At 51.3% G+C, this 17,397-nt stretch overlaps 1 protein-coding gene across 15 annotated transcripts in view; it reads left to right on the forward strand.

The window, feature by feature from the left end:
* PMFBP1 (polyamine modulated factor 1 binding protein 1) overlaps window positions 1-17,397 on the forward strand; it is a 57,090-nt gene that overhangs the window by 15,063 nt on the left and 24,630 nt on the right. For 10 of the 15 annotated variants that reach the window (XR_006100504.1, XR_006100502.1, XR_006100501.1 and 7 more), the window contains exon 1: window positions 10,091-14,013. Coding sequence is in view for 2 of the 15 variants with exons in the window: in XM_042437501.1 (XP_042293435.1) it covers window positions 13,901-14,013 (113 nt within the window). In the remaining 13 variants the exon portion in view is untranslated. Of the gene's footprint in view, window positions 1-889; window positions 1,114-3,883; window positions 4,001-10,090; window positions 14,014-17,397 lie in introns of those variants that run through there. The other 5 variants (XR_006100500.1, XR_006100499.1, XR_006100498.1 and 2 more) reach the window with 5 other exon arrangements.

Raw genomic sequence — 17,397 nt, forward strand, 5'->3', positions numbered from 1 at the left:
CCTTGGCCCAGTCCCCTCTCCAGCAGCTTGCTTTCCCTGGGCTGGAATGCAGCTCCGCGGAGCTCCCTTCAAGCGGAGGGAAGCCAGGCCGCCCAGGAAGGGACTCCGGCCTTGGCCCAGTCCCCTCTCCAGCAGCTTGCTTTCCCTGGGCTGGAAGGCAGCTCCGCGGAGCTCCCTTCAAGCGGAGGGAAGCCAGGACTCCCTTGGGACTGAAGGAGTCCAAGGCGCGCTGAGGCGAGGCTTAGACTCCTTCAGCCCCAAGGGAGCCACTGTCCCCAGTGGTGCGATGTGTGCTCATGCATGCGCGCCGTCATTGTATTGTCCAACATTTTCGGTTATCAGTCGGCCCATTTATGTCTGATAATCGGGACTCTACTGTAATTATAAATTGGTATGGACCCAAATTATGAAAAACCTGCAAAAATGGAATGATTCTGAATTGTCTCTGTTGGGGAGAGTGGCGGTCTTAAAAATGAATACATTACCAAGGTTAATCTTCCTGTATCAAAATCTACCCGTTATTACAAAAGACATTTTTTACAGAATGGAACAAAGATATTAACAAATTCCTTTGGAAAGGAAAAAAAGCTATGATTAAGAATCAGATACTATAAAAAGAAAAAATCAAAGGAGGAAGTGCTTTACCAGGTTTGAAGTTGTTATATTTTTGGGCACATGGATGATTATGGCTGCAGGAATGGCGGAAAACACAAGCTTGTTGAGTATAGAGCCAGCAAATACAAGATTCGGTTGGCATGCCTACAGTTGGTATCAAAAGCAGCAGGTTAATAAGGACTTTATAAACCACTCCATCCGCAAACCTCTGTTAAAAATTTGGAATACTGTTAAAGAAAGGTTCTCTCAAAAATCCCAATGTGGCTTTTTTTAGCAGATGGGAAGAAAATAAAGAATGGCTAAGGCATCAGGATCTGCTAAAAGTAAATGAGAAGGGAAAGACTGATGTGAAATCCAAGGAGGAACTGGAGAAGGAGCGGGGAATTCAGTGGATCAGTTATTTACACATAAAATCAGAATTCAAGCAAGACGTAGTTAAAGAAGGTTTTGAGAACAGAGAAAATGAAGTAGACAAAATAGTATGGGACAAAGATAAAGGTAAGATCGCTAAATTCTACAAAGTACTTTTGTCACGAGAATTGGAACATGAAGAGGTAACATCTAGTATGACAAAATGGGCACAAGAGACAGGGCATATTCTTACTATGGATGATTGGGGAAGTCCCTGGGAAAGAACTGCTAGGCTTACTGTAGCACAGGATCTTAAGGAGAATTGCTTGAAGGTGATGAACGGACGGTGCTTGACACCAGTTAGGATATCCAGCGTGTATAATCTGAGTGAAGATAAGTGCTGGAGATGCCAGAAGGAAAAGGGCTCATATGATCATATATGGTGGGTATGTCCAAAAATTAAAAGGTTTTGGGAAAGAATTGAGAGTGCAATACAGGAAATCTTTAAAATAAAACATCCTGTGGCACCAGAACTCTCCTTAAGACGACTTCTTTTTTGGGAGCTAAGACAGAAAAGCAACAGCAGCCAGGATGTCGTTGTCAAAGAACTGGAAAAATAAAATGGTACCCAAATTAGATGAATGGAAACAAAAGATGCTGGCGTTAAGAGAAATGGGTAAGTTAACTATGATGTTACAAAACAAAGTTAGAAGCAGGAAATTGGAAAACATTTGATGAATTTGTGAAGGTGCTTTGGAAATTAAAAAGTTAAAATAATAAATTTAAAAAATGGACTAAACTAAAAATAGAGCCATAAACAATAAAAGGGGAAAAGATGAAAAGTAAAAAAATGATTAGAATATTCAAGAGCTTGATCCTAAGGACACATAAGAGATGAAGAGTAATAATACAGGAGAAGAAAAATATTTTCATTTCCAGATTATGTCATGTATGACGGAAAAGAAGCAAGGAAGTTTTGGTATGTTAGTAGTATTATCTTTTTGTAATTGTAATTGGATATCATGGAATAAGATGTCAATAGAAAATATGGAAGACACAAGATGTCGTTGTATTATGAATATACAGATGTAATGCTGATTTTAACTAATAAAAATAATAATAAATATGTAGCAGTGTTGATCCCAATAACAAATGCGATGGATATTGAATTGGCCCCTGGCCAACCACATCCCAGGCAGGCCCTGGGAGCAGGGCAATGTCTTAACCCTTTTAGGGGAGAGGGTGAAGGGTCTCCTGCAAGCGAGCGGCAGGGCCCAAAAGGTGCCCTGGCCTGGCCTGGCCACCCCTCTGGAGGGAAGGGTTCGGAAGTTGAACTCAAAGGAAGGAAGGAAGGAAGGAAGGGCAGGTTGTGACGGGAAGGAAAGCTGCTCTCAGGCAGGGAGGGCTGAAAGAAAATATATCCCTGCTCTTGCAAGAGGAGCAGCCCTACGAGTGCCAGGAAGAGCCAGGAAAATGATGCCCAGAGGAGCTGCCTTGCATTGACAGAGGGAGGGAGGGAGGGAAGATCCAGAATTACCCAGCTGCATCAACTCTGCTGGATTCTGGAAGCTAATGTGGAGAGAGAGAGACCCTTCCCCAAGACTAGGTTTTTCTGCCAGGTTAATTGAGCTTCCAGAACGCCATGACGTATGGTCTACCTGCACTGCGTCTCCAACCCACCGCAGGTTGTTGCTGCCGGTGGCACTGGAGAGGTTTCTGTGCCACATTGTGAGATATGCCTGCTGGCATCCTGTGTGTTGCTTCCAGGTGTTGCTCTCCTTCCAGCTGACCCATTCTGGCTGGACCTTTGTTTGGGGGCTTGGCTGAAGGGCCTTCCATGCAGACCCTGGCTGGGCCTTTGTCTGGCTGAGCAACGTGTTTGTCCCCCGTCTCTAAAAATACCCAGCTGAGAGTATCCATGCTCCACGACAGCTAATTGAAACCATTTCTCTTTCCATTTTGGCAGGTGATGCCTGCATCTTGAACATTAATATCTATAAACTGAATAGTTAATGAATCTGGGCTCTAATAATGAAATAGAAATGCTGAAATTATCAGGATGTGGGAGAGGATTTTCAGTCACTTTTGCTTATTAAAAGCCAAGCTTTGCTACTTAATAAGCTAATCGTTGTATTTGACCCCAAAGGGGCAGCTCAGGGAACGGGGAACCAGATTCTGCCTGCCTTGTCCTACCGCCTTCCCAGAGATCTTTGCTGTGTTCCCTGGGGGACTGGGGTGGTTGTCTCGGCCATGGGGCTGGGCTGTTCCCCCCGTCCCAAGCCCTCTGCTCCAGGGTAGCTTTGGCTGAAAGAGGTGAGAGCAGGCCAGGTTCCATGCACATTCCCACCTTGCAGCATTGATTTCAGAATGATATACTGTATTAGGCCTTTGGGTCTAACTGCCTCATGGGGTCATGGCTTACACTTTGAGATATAAGCAAACTTAGGGGGATGGTATGGCACCTTGCAGAATAGGAATAAGAAACGTGTGGCCCCTTGGGTTTTATGGAGACCCAAACATCATTGTTGCAGACATGGGCCCTGTGAGGAGAGGCGTCAGTGCATGGGGCATAAAAGGACTCGTGGTGTTAGTCTTCCTCTTCTTTTGCTAGCACATGGGAGTACTCAAGAGAGGAAGTCCCTCCTTGTACAAGACATTGTTAAGCAGTAGTATTTGCTACAACAGCTGTTGGTTTTGATGGCCTTAAAAGAGAAGATCAGGCAAATTAATGACGATCCACTGGGCATGAAGGAGCCTGTTGGCTGCATATAGCCACCAATCTCAAAGGAAAATTTGGGGCCTCAGCTTCTTTTAGGAGGTCTCCATGCCCAGAGTTGGGCCTGCCCTCTTAGTTGTTGAGGTGAGGAGTGGCACCTGTTCAGAGCATCCCTGTGAAGATGTCTTTCCTCCTCTACAGATGAGGGCAAAGACTGTGTAGGCCATCTGCATCAGAGGGCTGAGTGCCTGGAGCGACCCCTTGGCTCTGAAGAGGAGAGAGCTCTTGAGAATGGCTGCAGTGGAAGAGGAAGTGCAGGTGAGGGCATGTTGTCCAGGGAGCAAGGCTGAAAATGCAAGTGCTGCTACAGTGACCACAAAACGCCATTTAACTTCTTCCAGGTTAGCATCTCTCTCTGGCATGGCATGCCTTCTGCATACCTTCTCTGTGCTTGCTGTCCTTGCCCATCGCCCTTGATCTGTCAAGCAAGAGTCTCAGGGGTCTCAAATCCTCCTGCTTACAAGAAGATCAGAAGGTGGCCAATGTTATGCCGTTTCTCCAGAAGGGATTCAGGGAGCAGCCCCATGATCACAGGCACTTTAACCCAGGGTATCACTGGCTGGGGGAACTGTGGTTAAAACCTGAACTGATAAGTATAAAGAAGGACAAACTTGCAAAGGAAAGGGGCTTGTTGGGTTTTCAAGGAGGGGCTCTGCTTCTACTGACCTTTCTGGGTTATGGGCTTCTACTTTGAGTGTCAGCAGCAATGACTTTACAGAAGACCCTATAAAACTGCCTGTTTGGACTTCCAAGGGGGCTTTGTTGCAGTCCCCCACCAGAAAGTGTCTTCTCATGATACAAAAACAAACAAAACAAACAGCTTCATTTATATACCACTTCATACTGAACTAACAGTGTCTAAGAAGCGATTTACAACTGTAAGGTAATCCATCCAAAGCATGACAGCCTCAGTTTAGCCATTTTGGTTTCTAGGGAGAGTCCAGGTCTGATTTACTCCCAGACCCATTTTTTCTTCTTTTTGGCCATCCATGGTATTTTCAGCAACCTTCTCTAGCACTACATTTCCAGTTAGTCAGTTTTCTTCCTATCAGCTTTCTTCACTGTCCATTTTTCACAGCCATACATGGAGATGGGAAATCTGATGGCATGGACCATCAAAGCTTTAGTATTCAGTGATACATCTTTACACTCCAGGATCTTGTCTAGTCCCTTCCAAATCTTCTTCTTCTGACTTCTTGACCTGGGGGGAGATGAGGTGGGGAGGCTGGCCCAGGGCTTTCCCTCCACTACAGCTCTGCAAAAGTGGTCCTCCTTGCCTCCTGCAGCCTCTCCTGGCGCTCTGGCTCTCTCCTCAGAGAGGAGGAAGGGAAGCTCAAGGGAAGCAGGCCAGGCTGTTGCCAGTAAACAGCCCCTCCTTCTGCCTGTATGAGAATTGAGAACCTCAGGCTAATGATCCACAACCAACTTAATCTAAAACAAGAAAGTTTATTGTAAGAGGCACAGCAGAAGTAACCACAAGCACGTCTTTGCAGAATCTGAAGGCACAAGGAAAAGTTCCCACTTTAAAACCCCACCCAGGACTCAGCCCCCACGGCAACCAGCCCCCTTACAACTGAAGAGCCCTTACAGCTTATCCCACATCCCAAACCCCTCAGCAGGGCCCCATCCACAAGCCAAACCTCACCCTTAATATTCAACCTTATTTTCCCAACCCCTAACACTATACAATGTTTCAACACACAGAACTTTCTAGATCAATACATATATTAAACATACAACAGTGATCATATATGAGCTGAATACATGAAGTGAATATTAAATAACTGGATATGTCTAATATTATACTTGATCTTAACTGGTGCTGACAGCCTGGGAGCAAAACATCTAAGGCAGAACGGCTGACAAACGCTCTCCCCACAAAACACAGGCACTACCAACCTCTACCTGTGTCAGAGGGGTACCTCTTGCTGTATTCATCCCATTGCCTGGACTCCCAGCAGGACTCCCCTGGGTGGGCAAGTTGGAGGGAAGTGGGGGGCTTGGCTTTTGTGACTCTTCTCCTTTGAATTCTCCCTTTGCTTAGGAAGATGGAGAGTTCACTTCACAAGATGGAGAGGCTACCTTCTCTCCAAGGCAAGGGCAGTTCAGGTGGCTCTTGGATTTAGAATTCAGGGCCGGGGGGCTGCTGCTGTTGCTGCCCAAGCACAGCCTGCGTGGCCTCGACAGTAGCACTGCAGTCGGTCGTTTGGGCTGGGGTTCCATCTCCACGGGATCTGCCTAGGAGTCTGGCTGGGCTTCCAGCTGCCCTTCTTTTCTCCACCAGGCCCAGCAGATGCTCTTCCCTCCCGAGGCCCATGTCTCCTGCCTAGATGGCCTTTCTTCCCTCCTTGAGGTCAGATTAGGAGGATCAATGGTGCCCCCTGCTGGGCAGTGCTGGGAGTAGCAGCCAGTGGCCAAGCCAGATGCCTGCCTGGCCTCTGTGGTCAGTCACTGGTTTGAGGGAGGCTTTGGTTGGCTCCTCTGCGACTACACAAGGCAATAGGCTCCAAGGCTTTTCAGAGGCCCCTAGTGAGTGGGCTCAAAGCAGAGTATGCCCACCCAGATGCCCAGGGGAGCTTTGGCTCAGGCCTGCCCTGCAAGTGGACCTTGTTGGGGACATGTGCCGCCTGCCCCATACTGGCTGGCAGTTGCTCTCAGAGAAGAGGGGCAGAAGAGCTGCTTTGCATGTTTTCCTTCTCCTCTGTTATTGCCGTGAGCCAGCAACGGCGTCATGGAAAGAGTAGGGACTGGCTGTCTGCTCCAGGCTTATGGTCAGATGGTGCCCTCACCACCCTCCTTGCTTGGCAGCATGGCCCCATCCTTCTCAGGCCGTGATGGCACTGGAAGGGTTGGTACCAGTACTGCTTGCTGCACCAGACTGGGAAGGGGGTCTGAGAGCCAGGCAGCTTTTGGGTGTGTGTGTGTGTGTGCGCGCGCGCGCGCAAGAACACAATTTGCCCTGAAATTGAATTCCCCTGATAAGGAATTCAGAAGCTGCCTCCACCGCCCGCGCTGGCTCTGCCGCAGCCTCGTTCGCTCAGCAGCCAAGTAATCATATGCGCTTTAATAATCTTTCTTTTACAGGAGTGTGTTGCCAGGGAAACAGAATGTAAGCAGCCAGACGGCACCTTGCCGATCTCAAAGGCAAATCGGCAGAAAGAGATTCGCGGCCAGCTTCTTCTCCCCCCGCTGCCTCAGCCTTGCGCTTATTTTTCATGTGCTGATTTCATAATCACTGGGAAGGGTCCATTTCCCTCTCTTTTATTTATGTTTGAAGTCAGGGCCCTAGTGGCAGAAGCATCCATCCCTCTGTGGGCACACGCCTGTGTGTGTGTTTGGAGTGTGTGTCCTCGCTCACTCACTGGCCCCTTTGCTTTCTAGGGCAGCTTCCCTCTCACCTGGCCCAACCAGGTGGTTGCAAGAGAGGGTCAGGGAGAAGTCAGGAACAGATTGCATTAATTGGAAATTATGGGCTAGCGCGCATTTGGCACCATGCGGGGCAGGGGTCCCCAGGAGGGGCAAATTGAATCACAGTTGGGAGAGTAATGAGGCCCCTGGGCAGGCGCTGGGCAGAGGGTGGCTCCCTTCCCGGGCACCGTTTGTAATAGATTGTGCTCTCTTGCCGGAAAGGCGACATTTGCCCTTTTCACCCTCCCCAAACAGACCCAGGCAGCTCGATTAGCTGATCTGGGAAAACATTCAGTTCCTGGAGATTCCAAGCCCCTCCTGCCTCTCAGTCTGTCCGTCTTCAAGGCTGACAGGAGGGCTGCTGTGGGCACTCTGAGTCTTCTGCTTGCCTTTCTCAGTGTCTGGGGCCAGGGCCACACTTTCCCTTGCCTCCAAGAGTGCCAGGCCCAGGGAAAGGTGGCAGGCAGACTCCGAAAACCTTGAGTTTTGTGGAGCCCTGGAGGGGCATCCGCCTGCCTTGCCTGGTCATGCCCTCTTGGATGGAACAACCAGTCCAAGCCACCAGTATTGACCAGTACTTAAGAACAGCTAGAGAAGCCCTGCTTGTGTTGCCCTTGGTGAGTGGCGAGGAAGGCAGAGCTCTGGTGGCCATTGGCTTCCCAGAGGGGTCCTGCAGAAGCCTAGCTGGGTTGGGGTGGGCATGCCAAGTCTGTGGGAGGCCGCTTGGGGTGGTCAAGGGCCTGGCTGGGCCCCCCACTCGCCCTTTCCTTGCCTCTTGCTCTGGCATGTCCTCTCTTCAGCCTGTTCCTCTCTCTTGGCACAATGCTGCCTGCCCAGGACTCCTGGCTGGGTGATGTCATACGCGCCAGCTAGAAATGAGGGCCTCGGTCTTCTGCCTGCCCCTCTCTTTCTCTCTGGGAACAGGGACTTAAACCTGATTGCGTCCACCCCTGTGCCAGGAGGGACTCTGCTCAAGGCCGCTTGTGTGGGATCTTCTGCAATGAAACCCTCTGGAAGGGGGTCCCCAAAAGACTCCAGAGCTGCCTCTGAGCCCCTCGGCACCAAAACCAACTGGGTATGGGAAGGAGCCCTGTTTCCCTTTGAATTGGATTCATGGGAAGCTTCCCAAGCAACTCTGGACCAACTTCTTACTCTTCCGGTACATAACATTTTAGTGGTATTTGGGTAGTGTTTATTATGGGTTTTCATTTTTAAAAAGAAGAGAGATACAAAACTTTTCCCCAAACCATCCCCTTTCTCTTTCCCTGTCCTGCCCTCCTCCCATTTTCATTCCTCGTCCCCACAGAGGAAATGTAGAAATTAGAGACTATCTAGAAAATCCAATTTGGTGAGGAGTTTTAAAAATCCCATAATAAACGCCGAGTGAAATGTATGATTTAATGTGGGGGCACCAGTGGCTGCTATTATGTGCTATTAGCAAAGCGGGGCTGAGGGGAGTCTTTATCACTGGCTGATGCCGACTGGCCCGGCCTTCCCTTCTGCTATTGATTTGTAGCCGCTTGTCATAATGACATCGGGAAGCAATGAATGGAAGATGTGCTTTTGATAGGACTGAGGGGGGTGCTGGGGGGGGGGCAGCAAAAAATCCAGCAAGTTTTCTATCTCTTCTGCTTGATTAGATTTTTTTTCCACCCTTCTTTTAAGAGCTTTCACATTCCAATAAAAATGCTAAACCAGCTCTCAAGCAGAATTGTTAGGGAGTAAATAGCTCATTGCTTTTAAAGGGGGGAAAGAGCACCAGGAACTCTGCAGCTCTGCCGACCTCATAGCGGCATTCAAATCCAGAGTGGCGCTCCATGGTTGTGAAATGGAGGTGGTGGGTGATGGGTGGGTAGGTGCCTTTTTCCCCATAGAGGCTTGTCAACAGATCTCCGCAAAGGGAGGGCAGGAGGTGGGAGAGGAGACTGCCTGGGAAGCACCCCCCATTGCCCTGATTTATTAAAAGAGAAGTAGAGGGGAACACCATCCCACCTCCCAAAAAGTAGGGCGAGGCACTTCTCGCAGCAATGCCGCAAGCAGAAGCTGCTGGGGAGAATCTTGCCCCAGATCAGCTGGGATAACTGGATCATGGCTGTGGCTGGTGCGTTTGCATCATGAGCAGTCAAGTGCCACCTGCCATTGAGTTGTGGCAAGGAGTCACATTGTGCCCAGGCACCAAGTTGGGTGGTTCCTGGATCTTTGTGTGCAGTGGGAAGCCATGACCAACTTCTTCCCTTCATGCTCTTAAGTCAGCCTTGTGATACAGAGGCAAAAACTTTCGGGGGGAAAGACAACAGAGATGGTGTGGAGCTAGAATCAGTCCCCTGGGAGGAAGGGTAACAAAGTTAAATTTAAAAGGAAAGACAGTGGGGTTGTAGAGGTTTTTTCCTGTAGAGCTACAAAAAATTAAGAATGATAATAGACCAATGCAGCAGTGGTTGTCCCTGGACTGGTGCAAATCTGGAAACTGTTGACATCTGATCTGCAGCAAGTTTCCAGGAAAGAAAGAAACACTTGTAGCTGGTGGGAACAAATATGGTGCCAGTCCCTGGCATACTGGGGGAAAGTTGCTGCCAGTCCCCATGTTACAAAGGTTAAGAAGGTCTGGCAAGGACAATACAGATGGGACGTGTTTTCCTTCCTCTCTTCCAGTGCTGCTGGGTGAGATTTGCATCCACGGACCCTACATGGTGGGAGATTCTGGATGCACAAAAGGAAGGACTTCTTCACAAGCAGTCGGTGCAATACACTTCTACCAGATGCAGGGCATGAAATGGGCAGTGGGCAAGTTCATGAAGGAGGAGGATGGTTGGCAGTGGCTGCTAGGCACAGTGGCTCTGTGAAGATACTTTCAGGGTGAAAGGTGTAGTCCTTCAATCACCAGCTACCCTCTCTCTCTCTCTCTCTCTCTCTCTCTCTCTCTGTGTGTGTGTGTGTGTGTGTGTGTGTGTAAGTAAATGTGGGGATAACCATACTAGCTGAGAAAGACCATTGCCCTCCTGTTGTCAAGGCATGATGGGAACAGAATGGTGGACCGGAGAGGCCCACTTTAGTCTGATCTAGTTGCACCCATCAAGTTTGGGGGTCTTTGTTCATCATCTGTTTCCCCACAAATGTTTGCTGTGCGGTTTGGGCAGATCCTGCCACCCGTACCCTCGTTCTTACGAGATGCATGTTGGCTGGACTCTCAGACGTCTCAGTGTGAAGGCCTTTGCAGAGTATGGCAGTACTAGCGCACATGAGTTCAGCCCCTCCAGCATCTGACCTCACAGCTGTTGGATTTGGAGACATCCACATCTGCCCAGTGAAGTGTTGGGTCTATCCCAGGTCCTCAGGTAGATCAGTTGAGCAGAAAGGTTGCAATCAATGTCTACCCTTACTTCTCGCCCCTGACCTCACTTTGAGCACCTTGGGGCATATGTGCCAAGGTACACTTGAGCAGCCCCACTGGTCTCTGGGAGGCTCATCTAGGCTGCGCAGGATGAGGCCTCGTTGTCTGTTTAGCATTGGCCTGTCCTGGCCGCCAGACACTGGGCAGACTCACCAGTGTCGCATGTAGATTTGGACCTTGGGCTAGGTAAGAGAGGGCAAGGTAAGGTTTTGCAAAACGATGTGGGTGTGGGAAATAGATTTTCTTTCCCTCTTGTACTACTGGAACTTGGGGGTTGGGTGGTGGCAGTGAAACTGATTAGCTGTGCCCAAAGGGTGGCCAAAGGAGAAAAGCACCAAAGCCAGAGCAAATGAGTGAGTGTGTGGGATTGGCTCCCATAGGAGGTGGCCAGGGCTACTAGCTCAGGATGGCTTTGGAAGCAGGACAAGAGCACTGTGAAGATGTCTTATAACCCGACAGCCCTCAGGGTTGCCTGAGTCTGTTCATGCCTTCCTCTTGGGCTTGTATGTGCCTTTTGAGCCATGTTGGCTCATGCTGGCACTGCCAGAAGGGCAGCCTGGCTGTTGCCTGTGCTGGGCTCCTTTTTCTTCAAGGGTCTGGCTGCTCCCTTTCTTCCCCCAACCTCCATGGGTCTGTTGGCAGGGGTGGGAGAGAACTGGGCAATGCCCATCCTCTGCTACCTTTGAGTTAGGGGTGGGCAACGTATGCCCCACAAGCTGCCTGTGGACACTGACACCTATTTTTTGCATCCCCCAGGAGCCACAGGGAAATTTAGATTACAATTCCGCACAGCCACTGTTTCAGTGGGCTGCCAGATCTCAGCAGCAAATAGCTAATCGAGGGGCAGACAAAATGTTGAAGACTATGGGGCTGCATTAGCCCCCCAAGAGACCTTGGAGGGCCATACTCCCCCACTGCACCCACAAAAAAGGAAAAATCAAGAATTTAATTTGCCCCCATATGGCCTCAAGCAGCCTTTAGTGGCCGTGGGGGCATTCCACCGTGTTTTGGGGGCTTCCTGCACCGTATTAAGGTCCAGGAGACCTTCAGCAGACACTTCCTGTTTCAGAAAAATCCCAGGTTGTTTTCCTCCCCATTCCTGGCTTCAGTTTAGGTCTGCCTGACCATGAGAAACAGTCCTCTTTGTCCAGGCTTCCTTAGGAGGGCAGTACCACCTGTTCCCCCCCCCCCCCGGCCCTCTCTCTGGAGCTCAGGCCACTGTGTGATGGTGGGAGGCTCTCCGTCACTTCTGGAGGCCCAGCCTGGACCCTAGCAGCTCTTTCAAGGCTTGCTGGCAGTAATAGCACGCCTAATGAGGATGCCACCAGGGCCCTCCTCACCAAACCCACAACGGCAGGTGAAGCACAGCCTGACTGAGACTCATTGACTTCCGGCCCTGGGCCCACCACCCTCTTCTTCTCTTCAGGCCGCCTGGGGCATTGGGCAAGGGGGCCCTACACTCTCCTCCCCCTACAGAGACCATGGGACACTGGACTGCCCCTCCCCTCCATCTTCCCTCCTGTAAAGACGCTTCAAGGGGACCTCCTCCTCCTTCTTCTTCTCCCCCCCCCCCCCCCCCCTTTGAAACAGTTGTTTCAGAGGCTGCGTTTTGCTTTTGCATATCATTAGGGCTGTGTAAGGAACAACAGCGACACCTGCATGTGCTGCAGCAGTGCTACGGAGGACCCAGACAGGACAGGAAATGCAGCACAGGTGCTCCAATGCAGCACCCTCCTCCTGATGCCACTGCCACTTCCCAATCAAATAGTCACCATTGCCCAAGATCTGCAGCTGTTGGGAGGAAGGCAGCTGCTGTATGAAGTGCCCCATGGAAAGTGGGTTCCGGCTCAACCCCCTGGTGCCCAAGGGAGGTTGCCCAGCAGCAGAATTGCTCCAGTGGGCCAGGAGTTGAGCCTGAGGGGCCCAGTTCTGTCTATGTGGCACTGAGTGAGAAAAAAGCCCCTCTGCTGGCCCCCCACAAACTCACATGTGGCTACTGTCCTTTCGTGGCTGGTGCCAGGGCAGGAAAAGGCCAGCTAGCCTGTGTCTGATGAATTGTTGAAGTGGGGCTCCAGAAGAAAAGGGAGCAAAAGAGGGAACAGAGGAGCCAACTGTTTGCTAATAAGGCTAGGAAGAGGAGGAGAGGGGCACTGCACCCCACAGGCAGGGTGGCCTTGCCCCTCTTCTTCCACTTGTTCTGCTGCTGCTTCGCCACTGTCTTTTGTTGTGCCTTTCTGTGGGCTCCGTCATTCATACCAACCTCAGTCACGGCCTCTGTAGAGATGGGAGCAACCTTGCCCCGGGAGCGGCTCTTTCCATCCTGCTGAAATGGATGGCATCCTGCATGGCGTGTGCTTGGCTCCCAGCCACCAGCCCCCCCATTAATGCCCCAGAGTTGGAATAGGAGGCACTGCCTGGGCAATAGTCCACTTCCACAAGAGTCAAAGCAAGGGGCAGACTCAGGTCCCGCTTGTGGCATCTCCTGATGGTGCCCCCAACCAAGCTCCCCTCCCCCCTCAGCATTGTACCTCTCTTGGCTCACCATCCCTTGGTCGCGTGCCTTAATGATATGCAAATGAAATATGCATAAAATCATTCAACTGCATGATGATTAAACTCGGAAGACGTGTGAAGCAGTGGTGCCCGCCGCTCTTTGACGCCAGGATGATCTTCCTTGAACTGCCACATTACGGAGTTTGGGGAGGCCAAGCAGTTGGCACGTAGCCCAGAGGAGCCAGACAGCGGGCAGCACAGTGGACCCTCAACCATCTCTGTGCTGCTCCCCTTCAGGAAGACCCCTTCCTCCTCTGACTTAACCACCTTTTGTCTTCCCCCCCCCCCATTCTTCCTTTTGTAATCCAGTCATGACACAGTGCCAGCGTGATTAGCAGAACACCCTTAATATTTCAGAGCTCATTAGCAAAACGATAATTCCTCGTTAACCACAAAAGCTCGTCTATTTGAGGAAAAAAGATGCCCAAAAAATGCCAGCTGTTAATCCTGAGCACTGTATTTTCCATGCAAAAATAATGTGTGCCAATTCCCTTTTGTCGTCTGAGGGAAGGGAGTTTTTGGGAGTGGGGGTCTTTTTGGATGAAGAGGGAAAGCAACTCTCCAGTTAGCGTGTTTTGTAAATTCCTATTAAGCGAGAAGCCCATTGATATTCCTAGGGTATGACTTTATTTTTGTATCTTCCTTTTTTCTCCAGCACCCATCCCTGCCTCAGAGCTTGATGCCAGTCAAACGTCTTCCAGGTTGTCCAGCAGCAGCACCATCCATGTAAGTCAGCAGCTGAGCCCCTTGGAGGAACAGAGCAGCCCGAGAGGAAGACTCCTGTGCCAGCGCATGGGGCGGGGGGCATGGAGCTGCCTCCTGGCCTGTGTGGCACATGCCACCCGGGTGTCAGGAGAGCCCCTTCCTGCTCGCTCACTCTGCTGCCTGCTCCGTCGTCTCCTTCTCCACATTGGTGCAGGTTTGAGTGGCATCCCTCCCTCTCCCTCATTCCCCCTCCCCCAGCACACAGAAACACTCCACGGTGGATCTTGCGATGGTGGAGGGCTCCCTGCCATCGGCCCCCTTCATCTCCCAGGTGATAGCAGGCGGAAGCCCTCTGAGAGATCTGCTGCTGCTGGAGGGGCCATGGAAAGTGGCCATTTTTGCACACTTGGGTCAGAAGTGACGGGTGGGCGGCTGGGCATCTTCCTCCCTTTTCCTCCTCTCTCTTCTTTACACTATCTCCTTGTGATCTTGCACTCACAAACATACATGCATCAACATACAGGTAGATACATTCATATGTGCGAACCTGACTGAAACTGAGTGCATGCACAACTGAGTGGCCCCACAGGTGCATCCACCATGTACATACCAAGAGCTCTGTGTGGGCATTGGTGCTGAAATGCCACTCTGTACACTTCATGCTCAGCCGCTGCCTGCTTCCTTTGGAGTGCTGGTGCAGATAGTTCCCTCTCTGGATCCGGACACGCAGCGCCTCTCACCCGCTTGCCTGCCTGCCTTCTGAGGTCTCCCAGGAGACCTTACAGCTGGTTGCTCTCCTGCTCGCTCTCTGCAGACTTGGCATCGCTCTCTTTGGTCTTCAACTGGCGCTGGCCGGAGCTCTTGTTCCAGGGGCTTCCTTGGCTTCTCTTCCACAAATGGGCTACCCCATTAGGTGTTGCCAGTTTGGCAGCAGCTTGCTACCACTTGCACCTTTCTCTTTAGGGTGCCAGCCATCAGCAGTGCCACTTGGCAAATGCCCAGGTGCCTGTGGAGCGGTGACACAAGAGAGGCAAACTGGTAGGCGAGGGCGTTGTTTGGTTTTCCTTTAGCATTTGGCATCTCTTCCTCCTGCTCCCTTCGTATTTTAAAGGCTCCAGGGTGCCAGCCTGGGCGTGGGAGCAGTATAATGGCGGAGATGGTGGCCTTTGTCTTCCCTTGCACTGGCTCTGCTGCAGCAAAATGGCGCTGAACTGGGGGGCTGGTGCCGAGGTCCGGTTGGTGCCCTGCCTGGTGAGGACCCTGGAGTCCCAGCAAAAGGCTCTCCTGCTCCTGGCGCCCGTGTCCTGCGCTGTCGCCGTTTGCTGTCTGCTCCGGGGCTCTGGCTAATCTCCCTCTGCTGCTCCGTACTGCCCGGCCCCCGTCCAGGACCCCTGGAACATATACCCGCTGCTGTTATCACACGGAATGGTGGCGTTGCCACTGAATGGATGGCACAGTGCCAGCGAGTCTGCCATCCATCCGCCCTTGCAGCTCTTTCCCTCCCCCCCTCTTTCCCCCCCTCCCTCCCACCCACCCATCTTTCTCTGGCTTCCCCCTCCTCCTTCCGTCAGCTTGACGTTAATTAACACACAGATTAATTGATTTTAAAAGCTGAAGAATTACAGTCAACTTTTCCCACAGGGTCCAGGCGCCTGGTGCTTGGCACAGTCCTGCCTTTCACAGGGGGGCAGAAGTGCCCGCAGCCAAGCCAAGGCAGCCTGACTTCAGGAAAGAGAGAGGTGGGCGGGCGGGCGTTTGGACGGGCAGCAGGCAACTGATGGATGGTAACATATACACACATGTGCCACCTCCCTTTCCACCCTTCGCAAGATTTTAAATAATCAAAGCGCCCCCTCTCCCAAACGCCCTCCCCCTTTAAAAGGAAGAAAATGAAGGCAGGGAAGAGGAGGCAGGACCCTCAAAAATGTGCCTTAAGGCACATTTTTGGGGGGTCCTGCCTCCTCTTCCCCCCAAGATGTGCCTTAATTTTAATTAAGCAGCTGTGAAAGAAGGGTTTCCCCTATGTGCCTTCCCCCGTGCCACCCATACCAGTGAGAGACAGAAGGGGGCCGAATCCTTCTTTCTCTCAATTGCGAGCCTTGCCTCCCTGTTTCTTGCATGCACCCTTCCTCCCTAATTGTCTGGTCAGGTGCCTGGCTTCTGGTGCAGGATCTCCGCTGGGTCCAAAGGAGAGAGTTGCAAAGATCTCCTTTGCTTGGCTTGGGCCCCCCTCCCACCCGGTCGCCATCCTTTCCACATGCCCAGGCAGTGAAAGGAGGTGCAGGGGGCATTGGGTGGGCAGATGGAGCCACCCATTCCCTCTTTGTGCTTCCATTTGGTGTCATTTTGTTTTTTAAAAGCACCAAGCTAACTGAAGCAGTGAGTCGAATCCATTATGCAAATCATGTAGCATTTGCATAACGTCTCATGATGGGAATATGCAAACGACGTGCATAATTTATGAGTGCCAGTCTGCCTGTGAACTGCTCCTGTTCAGAGGCTTGCTCTGCAAACATCCTTGGAACCAGGCGCCTGCAGGGAGGACCAAACCCTCCTGACTCCTTCCAGCCCAGGAATTAGTTCTCCTGATGGCGGCAGCATCGGCCCTGCAGGCCCCGAGGAGAGGCCTCCCAGGAGGGGAGATGGGAGGAGGATTTGGGCCCCTGCCTTCCTCCAGGAGGACTAGGTTGGCCCCCAGAATGGGCTCCTCAATGGCCCGTCTGCTGACACCTTCGTTCCTGAGCCGAAGGGTGGTAGGAGCAGAGCATATGTCCCAAAGGAGCTCAGTGGGCTGTGGAAGACCCTTGGCATGTGGGCTGATGGGGTATCTATGCTGAGAGGGCTTCCACAGCCCTTTCCTTGCCAGCAGGCGTGAGAAGTTTAAATCTCTAACAAATCTCTTTAATAATCCCTGCTGCTATTCAGTGCCATTTGACCCATTTCTTACAGACCAAGGGGGCACCCTGCTTTGGCTAGCCCCACAAGCCCTTTTTGCTCAGAAAGTAGCTGCTGAGCACACTGGCAGCAGGGAGCCCTGCCTCTGAAGGGGAGAGAAGAGATCCCAGGAGCTGGCATGGCTCCTGTCCCTCAGACTCTCTGGGTGTGTCTGCACCAGTCAGAGTGGGGGAGCCTCCCCAGGAATGCTGTGGAGCTGCTGGTCAGCCCCAGGGGGTCAGTCATCTCAAGTCACTTTTAGCTGATGGGGTCTTCCGCTGAAGCACAGCTTCTCCTTCCCACTCTGGGAGGTGGCTTCTCTGCAGAGTCCAGGACTGCCCCGGCAGCAACTCTGAATGGGAAAAGATCCCGTCAGAAAAAGATTCATTTGACATTTGCATATTTTGTCATCCATTAAAACACAGGACGTCTCCATGCCTGAAAAAAACATTTGCTACATTAACTCTTCAAGTGTAGAGGACATAGGAATTGGGCAGATCAATACAATAGCTTGTTGTTAACTGCTGTCAAGTCGACTTAGGTCCATGGGGACCCTGTGAATGACAGGCCCCAAGACCCCCATCCTCAACTGCCTGCAGACTCAAGTCTACAGAAGCTGATTGTCTTCCACCTGCATGGCGGTCTTCCCCTTTTCCTACTTTCC

The sequence above is a fragment of the Sceloporus undulatus genome, chromosome 8, assembly GCF_019175285.1.
Source record: "Sceloporus undulatus isolate JIND9_A2432 ecotype Alabama chromosome 8, SceUnd_v1.1, whole genome shotgun sequence".
NCBI lineage: Eukaryota > Metazoa > Chordata > Lepidosauria > Squamata > Phrynosomatidae > Sceloporus > Sceloporus undulatus.